Raw genomic sequence first — 19452 nt, forward strand, 5'->3', positions numbered from 1 at the left:
CTCTGAAGCTCTAAACTCTGAAGCTCTAAACTCTGAAGCTCTAAACTCTAAAGCTCTAAACTCTAAAGCTCTAAACTCTAAAGCTCTAAACTCTAAAGCTCTAAACTCTAAAGCTCTAAACTCTAAAGCTCTAAACTCTAAACTCTGAAGCTCTAAAGTCTAAACTCTGAAGCTCTAAAGTCTAAACTCTGAAGCTCTAAACTCTAACACTCTAAAGCTCTAAACTCTGAAGCTCTAAACTCTGAAGCTCTAAACTCTGAAGCTATAAACTCTGAAGCTAAACTCTGAAGCTCTAAAATCTGAAGCTCTAAAATCTGAAGCTCTAAACTCTGAAGCTCTAAACTCTGAAGCTCTAAACTCTGAAGCTCTAAACTCTAAACTCTGAAGCTCTAAACTCTGAAGCTCTAAACTCTGAAGCTCTAAACGCTAAACTCTGAAGCTCTAAACTCTGAAGCTATAAACTCTGAAGCTCTAAACTCTGAAGCTCTAAACTCCTAAACTCTGAAGCTCTAAACTCTGAAACTAAACTCTGAAGCTCTAAACTCTGAAGCTCTAAACTCTAAACTCTGAAACTAAACTCTGAAGCTCTAAACTCTGAAGCTCTAAACTCTGAAGCTCTAAACTCTGAAGCTCTAAACTCTGAAACTCTAAACTCTGAAACTCTAAACTCTGAAGCTCTAAACTCTGAAGCTCTAAACTCTGAAGCTCTAAACTCTGAAGCTCTAAACTCTGAAGCTCTAAACTTTGAAACTCTAAACTCTGAAACTCTAAACTCTGAAACGAAACTCTGAAGCTCTAAACTCTGAAGCTCTAAACTCTGAAGCTCTAAACTCTGAAGCTCTAAACTCTGAAGCTCTAAACTCTGAAGCTCTAAACTCTGAAGCTCTAAACTCTGAAGCTCTAAACTCTGAAGCTCTAAACTCTGAAGCTCTAAACTCTGAAGCTCTAAACTCTGAAGCTCTAAACTCTGAAGCTCTAAACTCTCAACTCTGAAGCTCTAAACTCTAAACTCTGAAGCTCTAAACTCTAAACTCTGAAGCTCTAAACTCTGAAGCTCTAAACTCTGAAGCTCTAAACTCTGAAGCTCTAAACTCTAAACTCTGAAGCTAAACTCTGAAGCTCTAAACTCTGAAGCTCTAAACTCTGAAGCTCTAAACTCTGAAGCTCTAAACTCTGAAGCTCTAAACTCCTAAACTCTGAAGCTCTAAACTCTGAAACTAAACTCTGAAGCTCTAAACTCTGAAGCTCTAAACTCTGAAGCTCTAAACTCTGAAGCTCTAAACTCTGAAGCTCTAAACTCTGAAGCTCTAAACTCTAAACTCTGAAGCTCTAAACTCTGAAACTAAACTCTGAAACGAAACTCTGAAACGAAACTCTGAAGCTCTAAACTCTGAAGCTCTAAACTCTGAAGCTCTAAACTCTGAAGCTCTAAACTCTGAAGCTCTAAACTCTAAACTCTGAAGCTCTAAACTCTGAAGCTCTAAACTCTGAAGCTCTAAACTCTGAAGCTCTAAACTCTGAAGCTCTAAACTCTGAAGCTCTAAACTCTAAACTCTGAAACGAAACTCTGAAGCTCTAAACTCTGAAACGAAACTCTGAAGCTCTAAACTCTGAAGCTCTAAACTCTGAAGCTCTAAACTCTGAAGCTCTAAACTCTGAAGCTCTAAACTCTGAAGCTCTAAACTCTGAAACTCTAAACTCTGAAACTCTAAACTCTGAAGCTCTAAACTCTGAAGCTCTAAACTCTAAACTCTGAAGCTCTAAACTCTAAACTCTGAAGCTCTAAACTCTAAACTCTGAAGCTCTAAACTCTGAAGCTCTAAACTCTAAACTCTGAAGCTAAACTCTGAAGCTAAACTCTGAAGCTCTAAACTCTGAAGCTCTAAACTCTGAAGCTCTAAACTCCTAAACTCTGAAGCTCTAAACTCTGAAACTAAACTCTGAAGCTCTAAACTCTGAAGCTCTAAACTCTGAAGCTCTAAACTCTGAATCTCTAAACTCTGAAGCTCTAAACTCTGAAACTAAACTCTGAAGCTCTAAACTCTGAAGCTCTAAACTCTGAAACTAAACTCTGAAGCTCTAAACTCTGAAGCTCTAAACTCTAAACTCTGAAGCTCTAAACTCTGAAACTAAACTCTGAAACGAAACTCTGAAACGAAACTCTGAAGCTCTAAACTCTGAAGCTCTAAACTCTGAAGCTCTAAACTCTGAAGCTCTAAACTCTAAACTCTGAAGCTCTAAACTCTAAACTCTGAAGCTCTAAACTCTGAAGCTCTAAACTCTGAAGCTCTAAACTCTGAAGCTCTAAACTCTAAACTCTGAAGCTAAACTCTGAAGCTAAACTCTGAAGCTCTAAACTCTGAAGCTCTAAACTCTGAAGCTCTAAACTCCTAAACTCTGAAGCTCTAAACTCTGAAACTAAACTCTGAAGCTCTAAACTCTGAAGCTCTAAACTCTGAAGCTCTAAACTCTGAAGCTCTAATCTCTGAAGCTCTAAACTCTGAAACTAAACTCTGAAGCTCTAAACTCTAAACTCTGAAGCTCTAAACTCTGAAACTAAACTCTGAAACTAAACTCTGAAACTAAACTCTGAAGCTCTAAACTCTGAAGCTCTAAACTCTGAAGCTCTAAACTCTGAAACTAAACTCTGAAACGAAACTCTGAATCTAAACTCTGAATCTAAACTCTGAAGCTCTAAACTCTGAAGCTCTAAACTCTGAAACTAAACTCTGAAGCTCTAAACTCTGAAGCTCTAAACTCTAAACTCTGAAGCTCTAAACTCTGAAACTAAACTCTGAAGCTCTAAACTCTGAAGCTCTAAACTCTGAAGCTCTAAACTCTGAAGCTCTAAACTCTGAAGCTCTAAACTCTGAAGCTCTAAACTCTAAACTCTGAAGCTCTAAACTCTGAAGCTCTAAACTCTGAAGCTCTAAACTCTAAACTCTGAAGCTCTAAACTCTGAAGCTCTAAACTCTGAAGCTCTAAACTCTGAAACTCTAAACTCTGAAGCTCAACTCTGAAGCTCTAAACTCTGAAGCTCTAAACTCTGAAGCTCTAAACTCTGAAGCTCTAAACTCTGAAGCTCTAAACTCTGAAGCTCTAAACTCCTAAACTCTGAAGCTCTAAACTCTGAAACTAAACTCTGAAGCTCTAAACTCTGAAGCTCTAAACTCTGAAGCTCTAAACTCTGAAGCTCTAAACTCTGAAACTAAACTCTGAAGCTCTAAACTCTAAACTCTGAAGCTCTAAACTCTGAAACTAAACTCTGAAACTAAACTCTGGCTCTAAACTCTGAAGCTCTAAACTCTGAAGCTCTAAACTGAAGCTCTAAACTCTGAAGCTCTAAACTCTGAAGCTCTAAACTCTGAAACTAAACTCTGAAACGAAACTCTGAAGCTCTAAACTCTGAAGCTCTAAACTCTAAACTCTGAAGCTAAACTCTGAAGCTAAACTCTGAAGCTAAACTCTGAAGCTCTAAACTCTGAAGCTCTAAACTCTGAAGCTCTAAACTCTGAAGCTCTAAACTCCTAAACTCTGAAGCTCTAAACTCTGAAACTAAACTCTGAAGCTCTAAACTCTGAAGCTCTAAACTCTGAAGCTCTAAACTCTGAAGCTCTAAACTCTGAAGCTCTAAACTCTGAAACTAAACTCTGAAGCTCTAAACTCTAAACTCTGAAGCTCTAAACTCTGAAACTAAACTCTGAAACGAAACTCTGAAACGAAACTCTGAAGCTCTAAACTCTGAAGCTCTAAACTCTGAAGCTCTAAACTCTGAAGCTCTAAACTCTGAAGCTCTAAACTCTAAACTCTGAAGCTCTAAACTCTGAAGCTCTAAACTCTGAAGCTCTAAACTCTGAAGCTCTAAACTCTGAAGCTCTAAACTCTGAAGCTCTAAACTCTGAAGCTCTAAACTCTAAACTCTGAAACGAAACTCTGAAGCTCTAAACTCTGAAACGAAACTCTGAAGCTCTAAACTCTGAAGCTCTAAACTCTGAAGCTCTAAACTCTGAAGCTCTAAACTCTGAAGCTCTAAACTCTGAAGCTCTAAACTCTGAAACTCTAAACTCTGAAGCTCTAAACTCTGAAGCTCTAAACTCTAAACTCTGAAGCTCTAAACTCTAAACTCTAAACTCTGAAGCTCTAAACTCTGAAGCTCTAAACTCTAAACTCTGAAGCTAAACTCTGAAGCTAAACTCTGAAGCTCTAAACTCTGAAGCTCTAAACTCTGAAGCTCTAAACTCCTAAACTCTGAAGCTCTAAACTCTGAAACTAAACTCTGAAGCTCTAAACTCTGAAGCTCTAAACTCTGAAGCTCTAAACTCTGAATCTCTAAACTCTGAAGCTCTAAACTCTGAAACTAAACTCTGAAGCTCTAAACTCTGAAGCTCTAAACTCTGAAACTAAACTCTGAAGCTCTAAACTCTGAAGCTCTAAACTCTAAACTCTGAAGCTCTAAACTCTGAAACTAAACTCTGAAACGAAACTCTGAAACGAAACTCTGAAGCTCTAAACTCTGAAGCTCTAAACTCTGAAGCTCTAAACTCTGAAGCTCTAAACTCTGAAGCTCTAAACTCTAAACTCTGAAGCTCTAAACTCTAAACTCTGAAGCTCTAAACTCTGAAGCTCTAAACTCTGAAGCTCTAAACTCTGAAGCTCTAAACTCTGAAGCTCTAAACTCTAAACTCTGAAGCTAAACTCTGAAGCTAAACTCTGAAGCTCTAAACTCTGAAGCTCTAAACTCTGAAGCTCTAAACTCTGAAGCTCTAAACTCTGAAGCTCTAAACTCTGAAACTAAACTCTGAAACTAAACTCTGAAGCTCTAAACTCTGAAGCTCTAAACTCTGAAGCTCTAATCTCTGAAGCTCTAAACTCTGAAGCTCTAAACTCTGAAGCTCTAAACTCTGAAGCTCTAAACTCTGAAGCTCTAAACTCTAAACTCTGAAGCTCTAAACTCTGAAACTAAACTCTGAAACTAAACTCTGAAACTAAACTCTGAAGCTCTAAACTCTGAAGCTCTAAACTCTGAAGCTCTAAACTCTGAAGCTCTAAACTCTGAAACTAAACTCTGAATCTAAACTCTGAATCTAAACTCTGAAGCTCTAAACTCTGAAGCTCTAAACTCTGAAACTAAACTCTGAAGCTCTAAACTCTGAAGCTCTAAACTCTAAACTCTGAAGCTCTAAACTCTGAAACTAAACTCTGAAACTAAACTCTGAAACTAAACTCTGAAGCTCTAAACTCTGAAGCTCTAAACTCTGAAGCTCTAAACTCTGAAGCTCTAAACTCTGAAGCTCTAAACTCTAAACTCTGAAGCTCTAAACTCTGAAGCTCTAAACTCTGAAGCTCTAAACTCTAAACTCTGAAGCTCTAAACTCTGAAGCTCTAAACTCTGAAGCTCTAAACTCTGAAGCTCTAAACTCTGAAACTCTAAACTCTGAAGCTCAACTCTGAAGCTCTAAACTCTGAAGCTCTAAACTCTGAAGCTCTAAACTCTGAAGCTCTAAACTCTGAAGCTCTAAACTCTGAAGCTCTAAACTCCTAAACTCTGAAGCTCTAAACTCTGAAACTAAACTCTGAAGCTCTAAACTCTGAAGCTCTAAACTCTGAAGCTCTAAACTCTGAAGCTCTAAACTCTGAAACTAAACTCTGAAGCTCTAAACTCTAAACTCTGAAGCTCTAAACTCTGAAACTAAACTCTGAAACTAAACTCTGGCTCTAAACTCTGAAGCTCTAAACTCTGAAGCTCTAAACTCTGAAGCTCTAAACTCTGAAGCTCTAAACTCTGAAGCTCTAAACTCTGAAACTAAACTCTGAAACGAAACTCTGAAGCTCTAAACTCTGAAGCTCTAAACTCTGAAGCTCTAAACTCTAAACTCTGAAGCTCTAAACTCTGAAACTAAACTCTGAAGCTCTAAACTCTGAAGCTCTAAACTCTGAAGCTCTAAACTCTGAAACTAAACTCTGAAGCTCTAAACTCTGAATCTCTTGCGCCGCAGGAATCTCATTTGTGCCGAAGGAGATCGGGGAGCACCTGGTGAACATCAAGAAGAACGGGCGCCACATTCCGAGCAGCCCCATCGCCGTGGTGATCAAAGCGTCCGAGATCGGTGACGCCAGTCGTGTTCGCGTCACGGGACCAGGCCTGAGCGAAGCCCGGACGTTTGAGCCCGCAGAGTTCATCATCGACACCACAGACGCAGGTGAGAGTTCATCCACACCACAGACGAGAGTTCATCCACACCACAGACGCAGGCGAGAGTTCATCCACACCACAGACGAGAGTTCATCCACACCACAGACGCAGGCGAGAGTTCATCCACACCACAGACGAGAGTTCATCCACACCACAGACGCAGGCGAGAGTTCATCCACACCACAGACGAGAGTTCATCCACACCACAGACGCAGGCGAGAGTTCATCCACACCACAGACGAGAGTTCATCCACACCACAGACGAGAGTTCATCCACACCACAGACGCAGGCGAGAGTTCATCCACACCACAGACGCAGGTGAGAGTTCATCCACACCACAGACGAGAGTTCATCCACACCACAGACGCAGGCGAGAGTTCATCCACACCACAGACGCAGACGAGAGTTCATCCACACCACAGACGAGAGTTCATCCACACCACAGATGCAGGCGAGAGTTCATCCACACCACAGACGAGAGTTCATCCACACCACAGACGCAGGCGAGAGTTCATCCACACCACAGACGAGAGTTCATCCACACCACAGACGAGAGTTCATCCACACCACAGACGCAGACGAGAGTTCATCCACACCACAGACGCAGACGAGAGTTCATCCACACCACAGACGAGAGTTCATCCACACCACAGACGAGAGTTCATCCACACCACAGACGCAGGCGAGAGTTCATCCACACCACAGACGAGAGTTCATCCACACCACAGACGAGAGTTCATCCACACCACAGACGCAGGCGAGAGTTCATCCACACCACAGACGCAGACGAGAGTTCATCCACACCACAGACGCAGACGAGAGTTCATCCACACCACAGACGAGAGTTCATCCACACCACAGACGCAGGCGAGAGTTCATCCACACCACAGACGCAGACGAGAGTTCATCCACACCACAGACGAGAGTTCATCCACACCACAGACGCAGGCGAGAGTTCATCCACACCACAGACGAGAGTTCATCCACACCACAGACGCAGGCGAGAGTTCATCCACACCACAGACGAGAGTTCATCCACACCACAGACGAGAGTTCATCCACACCACAGACGCAGGCGAGAGTTCATCCACACCACAGACGCAGGTGAGAGTTCATCCACACCACAGACGAGAGTTCATCCACACCACAGACGCAGGCGAGAGTTCATCCACACCAGACGCAGACGAGAGTTCATCCACACCACAGACGAGAGTTCATCCACACCACAGACGCAGGCGAGAGTTCATCCACACCACAGACGCAGACGAGAGTTCATCCACACCACAGACGAGAGTTCATCCACACCACAGACGCAGGCGAGAGTTCATCCACACCACAGACGAGAGTTCATCCACACCACAGACGAGAGTTCATCCACACCACAGACGCAGACGAGAGTTCATCCACACCACAGACGCAGACGAGAGTTCATCCACACCACAGACGAGAGTTCATCCACACCACAGACGCAGGCGAGAGTTCATCCACACCACAGACGAGAGTTCATCCACACCACAGACGAGAGTTCATCCACACCACAGACGCAGGCGAGAGTTCATCCACACCACAGACGCAGGCGAGAGTTCATCCACACCACAGACGAGAGTTCATCCACACCACAGACGCAGACGAGAGTTCATCCACACCACAGACGAGAGTTCATCCACACCACAGACGCAGGCGAGAGTTCATCCACACCACAGACGCAGGCGAAAGTTCATCCACACCACAGACGAGAGTTCATCCACACCACAGACGAGAGTTCATCCACACCACAGACGCAGACGAGAGTTCATCCACACCACAGACGCAGACGAGAGTTCATCCACACCACAGACGAGAGTTCATCCACACCACAGACGAGAGTTCATCCACACCACAGACACAGACGAGAGTTCATCCACACCACAGACGAGAGTTCATCCACACCACAGACGCAGGCGAGAGTTCATCCACACCACAGACGCAGGCGAGAGTTCATCCACACCACAGACGAGAGTTCATCCACACCACAGACGCAGGCGAGAGTTCATCCACACCGCAGACGAGAGTTCATCCACACCACAGACACAGACGAGAGTTCATCCACACCACAGACGCAGACGAGAGTTCATCCACACCACAGACGAGAGTTCATCCACACCAGACGCAGGCGAGAGTTCATCCACACCACAGACGAGAGTTCATCCACACCACAGACGCAGGCGAGAGTTCATCCACACCACAGACGAGAGTTCATCCACACCACAGACGAGAGTTCATCCACACCACAGACGCAGGCGAGAGTTCATCCACACCGCAGACGAGAGTTCATCCACACCACAGACACAGACGAGAGTTCATCCACACCACAGACGAGAGTTCATCCACACCACAGACGAGAGTTCATCCACACCACAGACGAGAGTTCATCCACACCGCAGACGAGAGTTCATCCACACCACAGACGCAGGCGAGAGTTCATCCACACCGCAGACGAGAGTTCATCCACACCAGACACAGACGAAAGTTCATCCACACCACAGACGCAGACGAGAGTTCATCCACACCACAGACGCAGACGAGAGTTCATCCACACCACAGACGCAGACGAGAGTTCATCCACACCACAGACGAGAGTTCATCCACACCACAGACGCAGGCGAGAGTTCATCCACACCACAGACGCAGACGAGAGTTCATCCACACCACAGACGAGAGTTCATCCACACCACAGACGAGAGTTCATCCACACCACAGACGCGAGTTCATCCACACCACAGACGAGAGTTCATCCACACCACAGACGCAGACGAGAGTTCATCCACACCACAGACGAGAGTTCATCCACACCACAGACGCAGACGAGAGTTCATCCACACCACAGACGCAGACGAGAGTTCATCCACACCACAGACGAGAGTTCATCCACACCACAGACGAGAGTTCATCCACACCACAGACGCAGGCGAGAGTTCATCCACACCACAGATTGGTTACTGTAGGAAAAGGTTTAATCCGACTCTTTCACACTGAAGGCCTTTTTAGATTTTTGTTTAGTTTAAGAAGTAAGACGGACTTTGGTCTGTTTTTGAGTTGAGGTCACCTTCTGTCCTCAGGTTACGGGGGCCTGAGCCTTTCCATCGAGGGCCCCAGTAAAGTGGACATAAACACAGAGGACCAGGAGGACGGCACCTGTAAAGTGACCTACTGCCCCACGGAGCCCGGGAACTACATCATCAACATCAAGTTCGCCGACCAGCACGTCCCAGGTGCGCGCCCGCCGAGGCCCGTTCGCCCGCCGAGGCCCGTTCGCCCGCCGAGGCCCGTTCGCCCGCCGAGGCCCGTTCGCCCGCCGAGGCCCGTTCGCCCTGCCCGACGCTCGTCCTCACGCTCTGTCGTTTGTGTTTTTCAGGCAGCGCGTTCACGGTGAAGGTGACCGGCGAGGGCAGGATGAAGGAGAGCATCACCAGGAAGAGAAGAGCGGCGTCCGTGGCCAACGTGGGCAGCCAGTGCGACCTCAGCCTCAAGATCCCAGGTACAGAACCCTGACCGGACCAAGGCTCGACCGCACAACGCACTCGCCGTGGCCCGGTTCTGACCCGTTACGTTCCCGTTTTCCTCCAGAGATCAGCATCGCGGACATGACCGCTCAGGTGACCAGTCCCTCGGGTCAGATCCACAAAGCCGAGATCATGGAGGGCGAGAACAACACCTACTGCATCCGCTTCGTCCCCACGGAGACCGGCATCCACACCGTCTCCGTCAAGTACAACGGGGCCCACGTCCCCGGGAGCCCCTTCCAGTTCACCGTGGGGCCCCTGGGCGAGGGAGGGGCCCACAAAGTCCGAGCCGGAGGGCCGGGCCTGGAGCGGGCCGAGGCCGGAGTCCCAGGTGAGTTTTACTGGTCCTGGCACAGGTCAACCACAAAGTACTGGACTGGTCAAGTACTGTGTGTAACAAGTACTGGACTGGTCAAGTACTGCGTGTAACAAGTACTGGACTGGTCAAGTACTGCGTGTAGCGTCTGTATTTGACCCGGTCTCCTGTGCTTCAGCCGAGTTCAGCATCTGGACCCGAGAGGCCGGGGCCGGGGGCCTGAGCATCGCCGTGGAAGGGCCCAGCAAAGCAGAGATCTCCTTTGAAGACCGAAAGGACGGGTCAAGCGGCGTCTCCTACATCGTCCAGGAGCCGGGTGAGGACCAGAACCACTGTGATGGGGTTAAAGGGACAGACAAAATGGACACTGCTCCAACATTTTGCCTGATGCCCGTCCAGACTCGTCTAGTATAATGGCATTTGACCCGTGTGTTGGTGTTTGCAGGAGATTATGAAGTGTCCATCCGCTTCAACGAGGAGCACATCCCCGACAGCCCCTTCATCGTCCCCGTGGCCTCGCCCTCCGACGACGCCCGGCGACTCACTGTTGCCAGTCTTCAGGTGAGGCTCTGAGACGCACACACGTCCAGGAGCGCCCCCGCAGGCCTGACTCGGAACAACAGGCAGCAGCAGTGCTATGACGGCTAATGCCCTGCGCTAATATTGTCCTTTTGTAGTTTGAGACTTTATCCTCTCAAAGATATTCTAATTTATAATGTCTTCTTTGTTTAAAACCTTATTCAATTATTTGTTCCTTTCTTTTCCAAGGATGTTAAAACCAGGGAAGTTCAAAACGAAAAGGACAAACAAAAGATTGTACGTTTCAGTTCTGGTTAAAAGTGATGAGTCTGGTCAGATTTATGATTTCTTTTACTAATGTAACTATGGTTCTATGACTATTACTGCCTTAGTCCTAGTGTTAAAGGGTTTTGTAGAAAAAGGATGGTGACGGCGTTAGCCTTAGCGTTAGCCTTAGCGTTAGCATTAGGGTTAGCTGCTGCGCTGTTGCTCCGAGAGGCCTCAGAAAACACAGGACTGTGTGTGTGACTCGCGCCTCATTCTAAAGGCTCCCAACAGCTCTTCATCTCACAGACAGGGGGCGCTAAAGGGCTAAAGAGGTGCCACGTGGGCTGCAACTGTGCTTTTCCTTCTGCCACTCACTCACTTTTACAAACAGGATGATTGTACGCCTCTTATGGCAAAACTCACCACAGCGCCACTCGTAAGGGATCTTCTCGAAATGGGTTGAAGCTGAAAAGACGTAATTTTTTCCGTCTCTCTGGACCCCCTCCCCCCCTCAAGACGAAAGACTGGCTTCACATAAAATGTTAACGCGCTGATAAAACAATAGTAGCTTGATGGACCTGCTCACCTTTAGTGAACATCTGAACATCCTTTGGCTTGTTTATCAGTAGAAGTTATGAATTCTCCAAATAATGTTACATGTTTGTTTACTCAATCCACATGGTCCAGGGCGCGCCGTGGCCAGCGCGGGGAGCGGGGCGGGTGCTCCCTCGCGCTGGCCACTGCGCGCCGTGATCACAGCGCACCGTGCTCCCCCGTACGCACTCCCCGTGCTCCGCGCCGCACTCGCCGCCTCATGTTGGCCTAATGCTCGTTGCCACATCCCACAACGGCGCCCGTAAATCCCTGTAAATCCCACAGTCTTCTGACGTGATGCTCCTGGACATGTTTAAAGGTGTAATATGTTCAGTAATAGAAGCACACGTTCTTTTATTACTTTATCTTCACATGTTTAACGACTCCTGTTCCCTCCTTCACTTTGCTCTGAACCTTCTCTCTTCTCGCAGCCTTCTCTTTAGCCCTGTTAGCGCTCTCGGGGTAAGGAACCTAAACGCTAACTCAGACGCGTCCTTCTTGTGCTGGTGGAGATGCTTTTTGCTGAGCTTGTGAGTGTGTTTGGAGCAGGAGTCTGGTCTGAAGGTGAACCAGCCCGCCTCCTTCGCCGTCAGCCTGAACGGAGCCAAGGGAGTGATCGACGCCAAAGTGCACAGCCCGTCCGGAGCGCTGGAGGACTGCTGCGTGACCGAGATCGACCAAGGTAAGAACATCAAGGAACATCCAAGAACATCATCTGGACCTGTAGTGCCTCATTATTCTAATCCTACCGTCTTCTTCTTCTTCTTCTCTTCTCTCAGATAAGTACGCCGTGCGCTTCATCCCCAGAGAGAATGGTCTGTACCTGATCGACGTGAAGTTCAACGGCAGCCACATCCCGGGCAGTCCCTTCAAGATCCGGGTCGGAGAGACGGGTCAGGCCGGGGACCCGGGGATGGTGTCCGCCTACGGTCAGGGCCTGGAGGGAGGAACCACGGGTGAGTCCTGGGGAGGGGCTGGAGGGGGGGGCCAGGGGGAGGGGCCTGGAGGGAGGAACCACAGGTGAGTCCTGGGGAGGGGCTGGAGGGAGGGGCCTGGGGGAGACCTGGTTTAGACCCGGTTCAGGCCCGGTTCAGTGTTTCGGGGGACATTGCACTGCAGTGACATGTCTTGTCCTAACGATGGCGCTGTTGCGTCTCAGGCACGGCGTGTGAGTTCGTGGTGAACACGAGTAAGGCGGGGCCTGGGGCTCTGGCCGTGACCATCGATGGACCGTCCAAAGTGAAGATGGACTGTGTGGAGTGCGCTGAGGGCTACAGGGTCACCTACACGCCCATGGCCCCCGGGAACTACCTGATCTCCATCAAATACGGGGGGCCTTATCACATCGTGGGGAGTCCCTACAAGGCCAAGATCACAGGTGAGTCATCCACTCGGGGACGGTCGTAGGACGGTCGTCCACTCGAGGGACATGTTCTCCTGGAGTTCTCCTGGTGTTCTCCTGGAGTTCTCCTGGAGTTCTCCTGGTGTTCTCCTGGAGTTCTCCTGGAGTTCTCCTGGTGTTCTCCTGGAGTTCTCCTGGAGTTCTCCTGGAGTTCTCCTGGTGTTCTCCTGGTGTTCTCCTGGAGTTCTCCTGGTGTTCTCCTGGTGTTCTCCTGGAGTTCTCCTGGTGTTCTCCTAGAGTTCTCCTGGTGTTCTCCTGGAGTTCTCCTGGTGTTCTCCTAGAGTTCTCCTGGTGTTCTCCTGGTGTTCTCCTGGAGTTCTCCTGGTGTTCTCCTAGAGTTCTCCTGGTGTTCTCCTGGAGTTCTCCTGGAGTTCTCCTGGAGTTCTCCTGGAGTTCTCCTGGTGTTCTCCTGGAGTTCTCCTGGTGTTCTCCTGGTGTTCTCCTAGAGTTCTCCTAGAGTTCTCCTGGTGTTCTCCTGGAGTTCTCCTGGAGTTCTCCTGGAGTTCTCCTGGAGTTCTCCTGGAGTTCTCCTGGTGTTCTCCTGGTGTTCTCCTGGAGTTCTCCTGGAGTTCTCCTGGAGTTCTCCTGGTGTTCTCCTGGAGTTCTCCTGGAGTTCTCCTGGAGTTCTCCTGGAGTTCTCCTGGAGTTCTCCTGGAGTTCTCCTGGAGTTCTCCTGGAGTTCTCCTGGAGTTCTCCTGGAGTTCTCTTGGAGTTCTCCTGGAGTTCTCCTGGAGTTCTCCTGGTGTTCTCCTGGAGTTCTCCTGGTGCCTTCAGAAGGAACGGTAACCTCTGTTGGTGCAGGTTCTAAGCTGGTGTCCAGCCACAGCATGCACGAGACGTCCTCCGTGATGGTCGACCCTCTGACCCGCTCCATCAGCTGCTCTCAGGCCGCGCCCACTTCTGACGCCGGCCGAGTCGTGGCCAAAGGTCAGGGCCTGACCAAAGGCTTCATCGGGCAGAAGAACAGCTTCAGCGTGGACTGCAGCAAAGCAGGTACGATGGTCAGGGTTTCATGTGTCCAGCACCACGGAGCTTTAGTTTCACAGACACTGAAGCGGTCAAGGGTCATTGAATGTCCATTAGGTCCTTGTGGCAGCAGTTCACTGACCGCTGTCCTCTCTCTCTGACCTATCCACTGACCGCTGTCCTCTCTCTGACATGTCCACTGACCGCTGTCCTCTCTCTGACATGTCCACTGACCGCTGTCCTCTCTCTGACATGTCCACTGACCGCTGTCCTCTCTCTGACGTATCCACTGACCGCTGTCCTCTCTCTCTGACCTATCCACTGACCGCTGTCCTCTCTCTGACATGTCCACTGACCGCTGTCCTCTCTCTGACGTATCCACTGACCGCTGTCCTCTCTCTCTGACATGTCCACTGACCGCTGTCCTCTCTCTGACATGTCCACTGACCGCTGTCCTCTCTCTGACATGTCCACTGACCGCTGTCCTCTCTCTGACGTATCCACTGACCGCTGTCCTCTCTCTCTGACCTATCCACTGACCGCTGTCCTCTCTCTGACATGTCCACTGACCGCTGTCCTCTCTCTGACATGTCCACTGACCGCTGTCCTCTCTCTGACATGTCCACTGACCGCTGTCCTCTCTCTGACGTATCCACTGACCGCTGTCCTCTCTCTGACATGTCCACTGACCGCTGTCCTCTCTCTCTGACATGTCCACTGACCGCTGTCCTCTCTCTGACATGTCCACTGACCGCTGTCCTCTCTCTGACGTATCCACTGACCGCTGTCCTCTCTCTCTGACGTGTCTACTGACCGCTGTCCTCCCCCTCAGGTCGGAACATGCTCCTGGTCGGAGTGGACGGTCCTAAAGTTCCCTGTGAGGAGATCCTGGTCAAACATCTGGGCAACCGCGTGTACAACGTGAGCTACCAGCTGAAGGAGAAGGGCGAGTACGTTCTGGTGGTCAAGTGGGGCGAGGAGCACATCCCGGGCAGCCCCTACCGCATCGTGGTCTGACCGCACCGTGGTCTGACCGCACCGTGGTCTGACCGCACCGTGGGCTGACCGCACCGTGGGCTGACCGCACCGTGGGCTGACCGCACCGTGGGCTGACCGCACCGCGCCCCCTAGAGGAACGATCGGTCACTCTTTAACGCGTGAAGCCTCCACTTTCCGCTCGTCAACTTCAGCCACGTAACCATGGAAACCGCACCTTTAATGATCACGAGTCGTCACGTTTTCGCTCTGCAGAAAGTTTAAAAAGTCCTTCGCTCCGATCTTCTTTGTGCTTCGTTCTAATGTGTTTTTTGTCCAGTTGAAGCCGAAAAACACGTCTGATTCTGGCTTTTTTTTAAAGATATTTACCGTTTTGCACTGAAAAAATCAACAAAAATCACACAGAAAAACGCTTCGATGGTTCAGTTTCACACCACGTTCAGTTTCTGGTGTTTTTTTAAAGGGGAATTTTGAGTTTCAAGTGTTTTTACTGCTGATGAAACGACTCCAAATAAAGCTCTTCATTAGTCGCTTTTGCTCCGATTGTGACGTGTTAGAGTCCGAGCGTTTGGCCCCGCACTCCGAGCGTTTGGCCCCGCACTCCGAGCGTTTGGCCCCGCACTCCGAGCGTTTGGCCCCGCACTCCGAGCGTTTGGCCCCGCACTCCGAGCGTTTGGCCCCGCACTCCGAGCGTTTGTTAAAAGTCTTAAAAAGGGAACGATCTCAGAAAAGTTCATCTGGAAAAACCGAATGTTACAAAAGAAAAGTGAGTTTTTTTGCTTCTTTGAGCTTTCACGCGCTCGCCGCTCTAAACTCGCCGTGTGCCTTATGTCGTTGAAATAAATGATGCATCTTGTCCTATTAAAGGTTTAAAAGTGTTTGTTCGACAGTATTTTGATACACAATAAAGTTTAAGTATTTTCTGTCACGTCTGTGCAGTTTGTTTTCTCTCCAGTCGTTTGTAAAGTTTATAATTGCACTTCCTGTTGGACGTGAGCATAAATATGACAGAGGTGATTCCAAAGCTGTTACCATAGCAACAAGACTAAACAAGAGCCACACTCCACATAAACAACAGTTCTGCACCGACACAATAAGACCATAAAACCCCTTTATTTAGTCCAACCATGTGTCGCACACTGATGACATCACACTGACGACATCACACTGACGACATCACACTGACGACACATTGATGACATCACACTGATGACATCACACTGATGACATCACACTGACGACATCACACTGACGACATCACACTGACGACACATTGATGACATCACACTGATGACATCACACTGATGACATCACACTGACGACATCACACTGACGACATCACACTGACGACATCACACTGACGACATCACACTGACGACATCACACTGACGACATCACACTGACGACATCACACTGACGACATCACACTGATGACATCACACTGACATCACACTGATGACATCACACTGACGACATCACACTGACGACATCACACTGACATCACACTGATGACATCACACTGATGACATCACACTGACATCACACTGACGACATCACACTGACATCACACTGATGACATCACACTGACGACATCACACTGATGACATCACACTGATGACATCACACTGATGACATCACACTGATGACATCACACTGACATCACACTGACATCACACTGACGACATCACACTGACATCACACTGACATCACACTGATGACATCACACTGACATCACACTGACGACATCACACTGACGACATCACACTGACATCACACTGATGACATCACACTGACGACATCACACTGATGACATCACACTGATGACATCACACTGACATCACACTGATGACATCACACTGACGACATCACACTGACATCACACTGATGACATCACACTGACGACATCACACTGACATCACACTGATGACATCACACTGACGACATCACACTGATGACATCACACTGATGACATCACACTGACATCACACTGATGACATCACACTGACGACATCACACTGATGACATCACACTGACATCACACTGATGACATCACACTGACATCACACTGATGACATCACACTGACGACATCACACTGATGACATCACACTGACATCACACTGATGACATCACACTGACGACATCACACTGATGATATCACACTGACGACATCACACTGATGACATCACACTGACGACATCACACTGACGACATCACACTGATGACATCACACTGACGACATCACACTGATGACATCACACTGATGACATCACACTGATGACATCGCAGAGGGACTCGGCTCCACTTCCTGTCATTATAAAGTCTTAAATTGCAGTTTGTGATGAAATGTTGAAAATTAAAAGTAAAATTGATATTTACGTTTCCCATGATCCAAAAGTATAAAGACCACGCCCTCTTTAAACGCTGCGTGTGCTCCAACTGTAAATGTGTTTGGAGCGTTTCTGAATCCTGTCGGAGCAAGTTTAAGACTGGTTTAAGACTGGTTTGATGACACATCTCCATGGAGACGAGCAGGCGCTGACCCTCCACCTCTTTAGTGTTTGTACAACAGCGTCAGAAAGTGAATCCTCTTGAGAGGATTTTAAGACCATTCGTGTGTCCGGCGTGTTCAGAGGAGGTGGAGTCTAAAGGTGGGAGGAGGAGGAGGAGTCTAAAGGTGGGAGGAGGAGGAGGAGTCTAAAGGTGGGAGGAGGAGGAGTCTAAATGTGGGAGGAGAAGGAGGAGTCTAAAGGTGGGAGGAGTCTAAAGGTGGGAGGAGGAGGAGTCTAAATGTGGGAGGAGAAGGAGGAGTCTAAAGGTGGGAGGAGGAGGAGGAGGAGTCTAAATGTGGGAGGAGAAGGAGGAGTCTAAATGGAGGAGGAGTCTAAAAGCCCCTTCAGGGGGCGCTCTCCTTCAGGAGGCACTCTCTCTCCTTCAGGAGGCGTTCTCCTTCAGGAGGCGCTCGCTCTCCTACAGGAGGCGCTCTCCTTCAGGAGGCACTCTCTCTCCTTCAGGAGGCGTTCTCCTTCAGGAGGCACTCGCTCTCCCTTCAGGAGGCGTTCTTCTTCAGGAGGCGCTCTCCTGAGGGAGGCGCTCTCCTGCAGGAGGCGCTCGCTCTCGCTCTCCTTCAGGAGGCGCTCTCCTTCAGGAGGCGCTCTCCTGCAGGAGGCGCTCGCTCTCGCTCTCCTTCAGGAGGCGTTCTCCTTCAGGAGGCGCTCTCCTGCAGGAGGCGCTCGCTCTCGCTCTCCCTCAGGAGGCGTTCTCCTTCAGGAGGCGCTCTCCTGCAGGAGGCGCTCGCTCTCGCTCTCCTTCAGGAGGCGCCCTCCTTCAGGAGGCGCTCTCCTGCAGGAGGCGCTCGCTCTCGCTCTCCTTCAGGAGGCGCTCTCCTTCAGGAGGCGCTCTCCTGCAGGAGGCGCTCGCTCTCGCTCTCCCTCAGGAGGCGTTCTCCTTCAGGAGGCGCTCTCCTGCAGGAGGCGCTCGCTCTCGCTCTCCTTCAGGAGGCGCTCTCCTTCAGGAGGCGCTCTCCTGCAGGAGGCGCTCGCTCTCGCTCTCCCTCAGGAGGCGTTCTCCTTCAGGAGGCGCTCTCCTGCAGGAGGCGCTCGCTCTCGCTCTCCTTCAGGAGGCGTTCTCCTTCAGGAGGCGCTCTCCTGCAGGAGGCGTTCTCCTTCAGGAGGCGCTCTCCTGCAGGAGGCGCTCGCTCTCGCTCTCCTTCAGGAGGCGTTCTCCTTCAGGAGGCGCTCTCCTGCAGGAGGCGCTTGCTCTCGCTCTCCTTCAGGAGGCGTTCTCCTTCAGGAGGCGCTCTCCTGCAGGAGGCGCTCGCTCTCGCTCTCCTTCAGGAGGCGTTCTCCTTCAGGAGGCGCTCTCCTGCAGGAGGCGTTCTCCTTCAGGAGGCGCTCTCCTGCAGGAGGCGCTCGCTCTCGCTCTCCTTCAGGAGGCGCTCTCCTGCAGGAGGCGCTCGCTCTCGCTCTCCTTCAGGAGGCGTTCTCCTTCAGGAGGCGCTCTCCTGCAGGAGGCGCTCGCTCTCGCTCTCCTTCAGGAGGCGTTCTCCTTCAGGAGGCGCTCTCCTGCAGGAGGCGCTCTCCTGCAGGAGGCGCTCGCTCTCCTTCAGGAGGCGTTCTCCTTCAGGAGGCGCTCTCCTGCAGGAGGCGCTCGCTCTCGCTCTCCTTCAGGAGGCGTTCTCCTTCAGGAGGCGCTCTCCTGCAGGAGGCGTTCTCCTTCAGGAGGCGCTCTCCTGCAGGAGGCGCTCGCTCTCGCTCTCCTTCAGGAGGCGTTCTCCTTCAGGAGGCGCTCTCCTGCAGGAGGCGCTCGCTCTCGCTCTCCTTCAGGAGGCGTTCTCCTTCAGGAGGCGCTCTCCTGCAGGAGGCGCTCTCCTGCAGGAGGCGCTCGCTCTCCTTCAGGAGGCGTTCTCCTTCAGGAGGCGCTCTCCTGCAGGAGGCGCTCGCTCTCGCTCTCCTTCAGGAGGCGTTCTCCTTCAGGAGGCGCTCTCCTGCAGGAGGCGCTCTCCTTCAGGAGGCGCTCTCCTGCAGGAGGCGCTCGCTCTCGCTCTCCTTCAGGAGGCGTTCTCCTTCAGGAGGCGCTCTCCTGCAGGAGGTGCTCGCTCTCGCTCTCCTTCAGGAGGCGCTCTCCTTCAGGAGGCGCTCTCCTGCAGGAGGCGCTCG

The 19452-nt window shown here is 49.8% G+C and overlaps 1 protein-coding gene across 1 annotated transcript in view; it reads left to right on the forward strand.

Moving 5' to 3' along the window:
- flna (filamin A, alpha (actin binding protein 280)) overlaps positions 1 to 14826 on the forward strand; it is a 65902-nt gene extending 51076 nt beyond the window's left edge. The window contains exons 38-48 of the mRNA XM_072450204.1: positions 5997 to 6200; positions 9293 to 9445; positions 9589 to 9711; positions 9801 to 10067; positions 10231 to 10368; positions 10498 to 10613; positions 11982 to 12114; positions 12212 to 12388; positions 12592 to 12810; positions 13636 to 13827; positions 14633 to 14826. Of these exons, the coding sequence (XP_072306305.1) occupies positions 5997 to 6200; positions 9293 to 9445; positions 9589 to 9711; positions 9801 to 10067; positions 10231 to 10368; positions 10498 to 10613; positions 11982 to 12114; positions 12212 to 12388; positions 12592 to 12810; positions 13636 to 13827; positions 14633 to 14817 (1907 nt within the window). The 3' untranslated portion in view covers positions 14818 to 14826. The remainder of the gene's footprint in view (positions 1 to 5996; positions 6201 to 9292; positions 9446 to 9588; positions 9712 to 9800; positions 10068 to 10230; positions 10369 to 10497; positions 10614 to 11981; positions 12115 to 12211; positions 12389 to 12591; positions 12811 to 13635; positions 13828 to 14632) is intronic.
- The last annotated feature ends 4626 nt before the right edge of the window (positions 14827 to 19452 follow it).

This window comes from Eucyclogobius newberryi, unplaced genomic scaffold (genome assembly GCF_026437365.1).
Source record: "Eucyclogobius newberryi isolate DKJ021-1_F unplaced genomic scaffold, fEucNew1.0.hap1 SCAF_17, whole genome shotgun sequence".
NCBI classification, from domain to species: domain Eukaryota; kingdom Metazoa; phylum Chordata; class Actinopteri; order Gobiiformes; family Gobiidae; genus Eucyclogobius; species Eucyclogobius newberryi.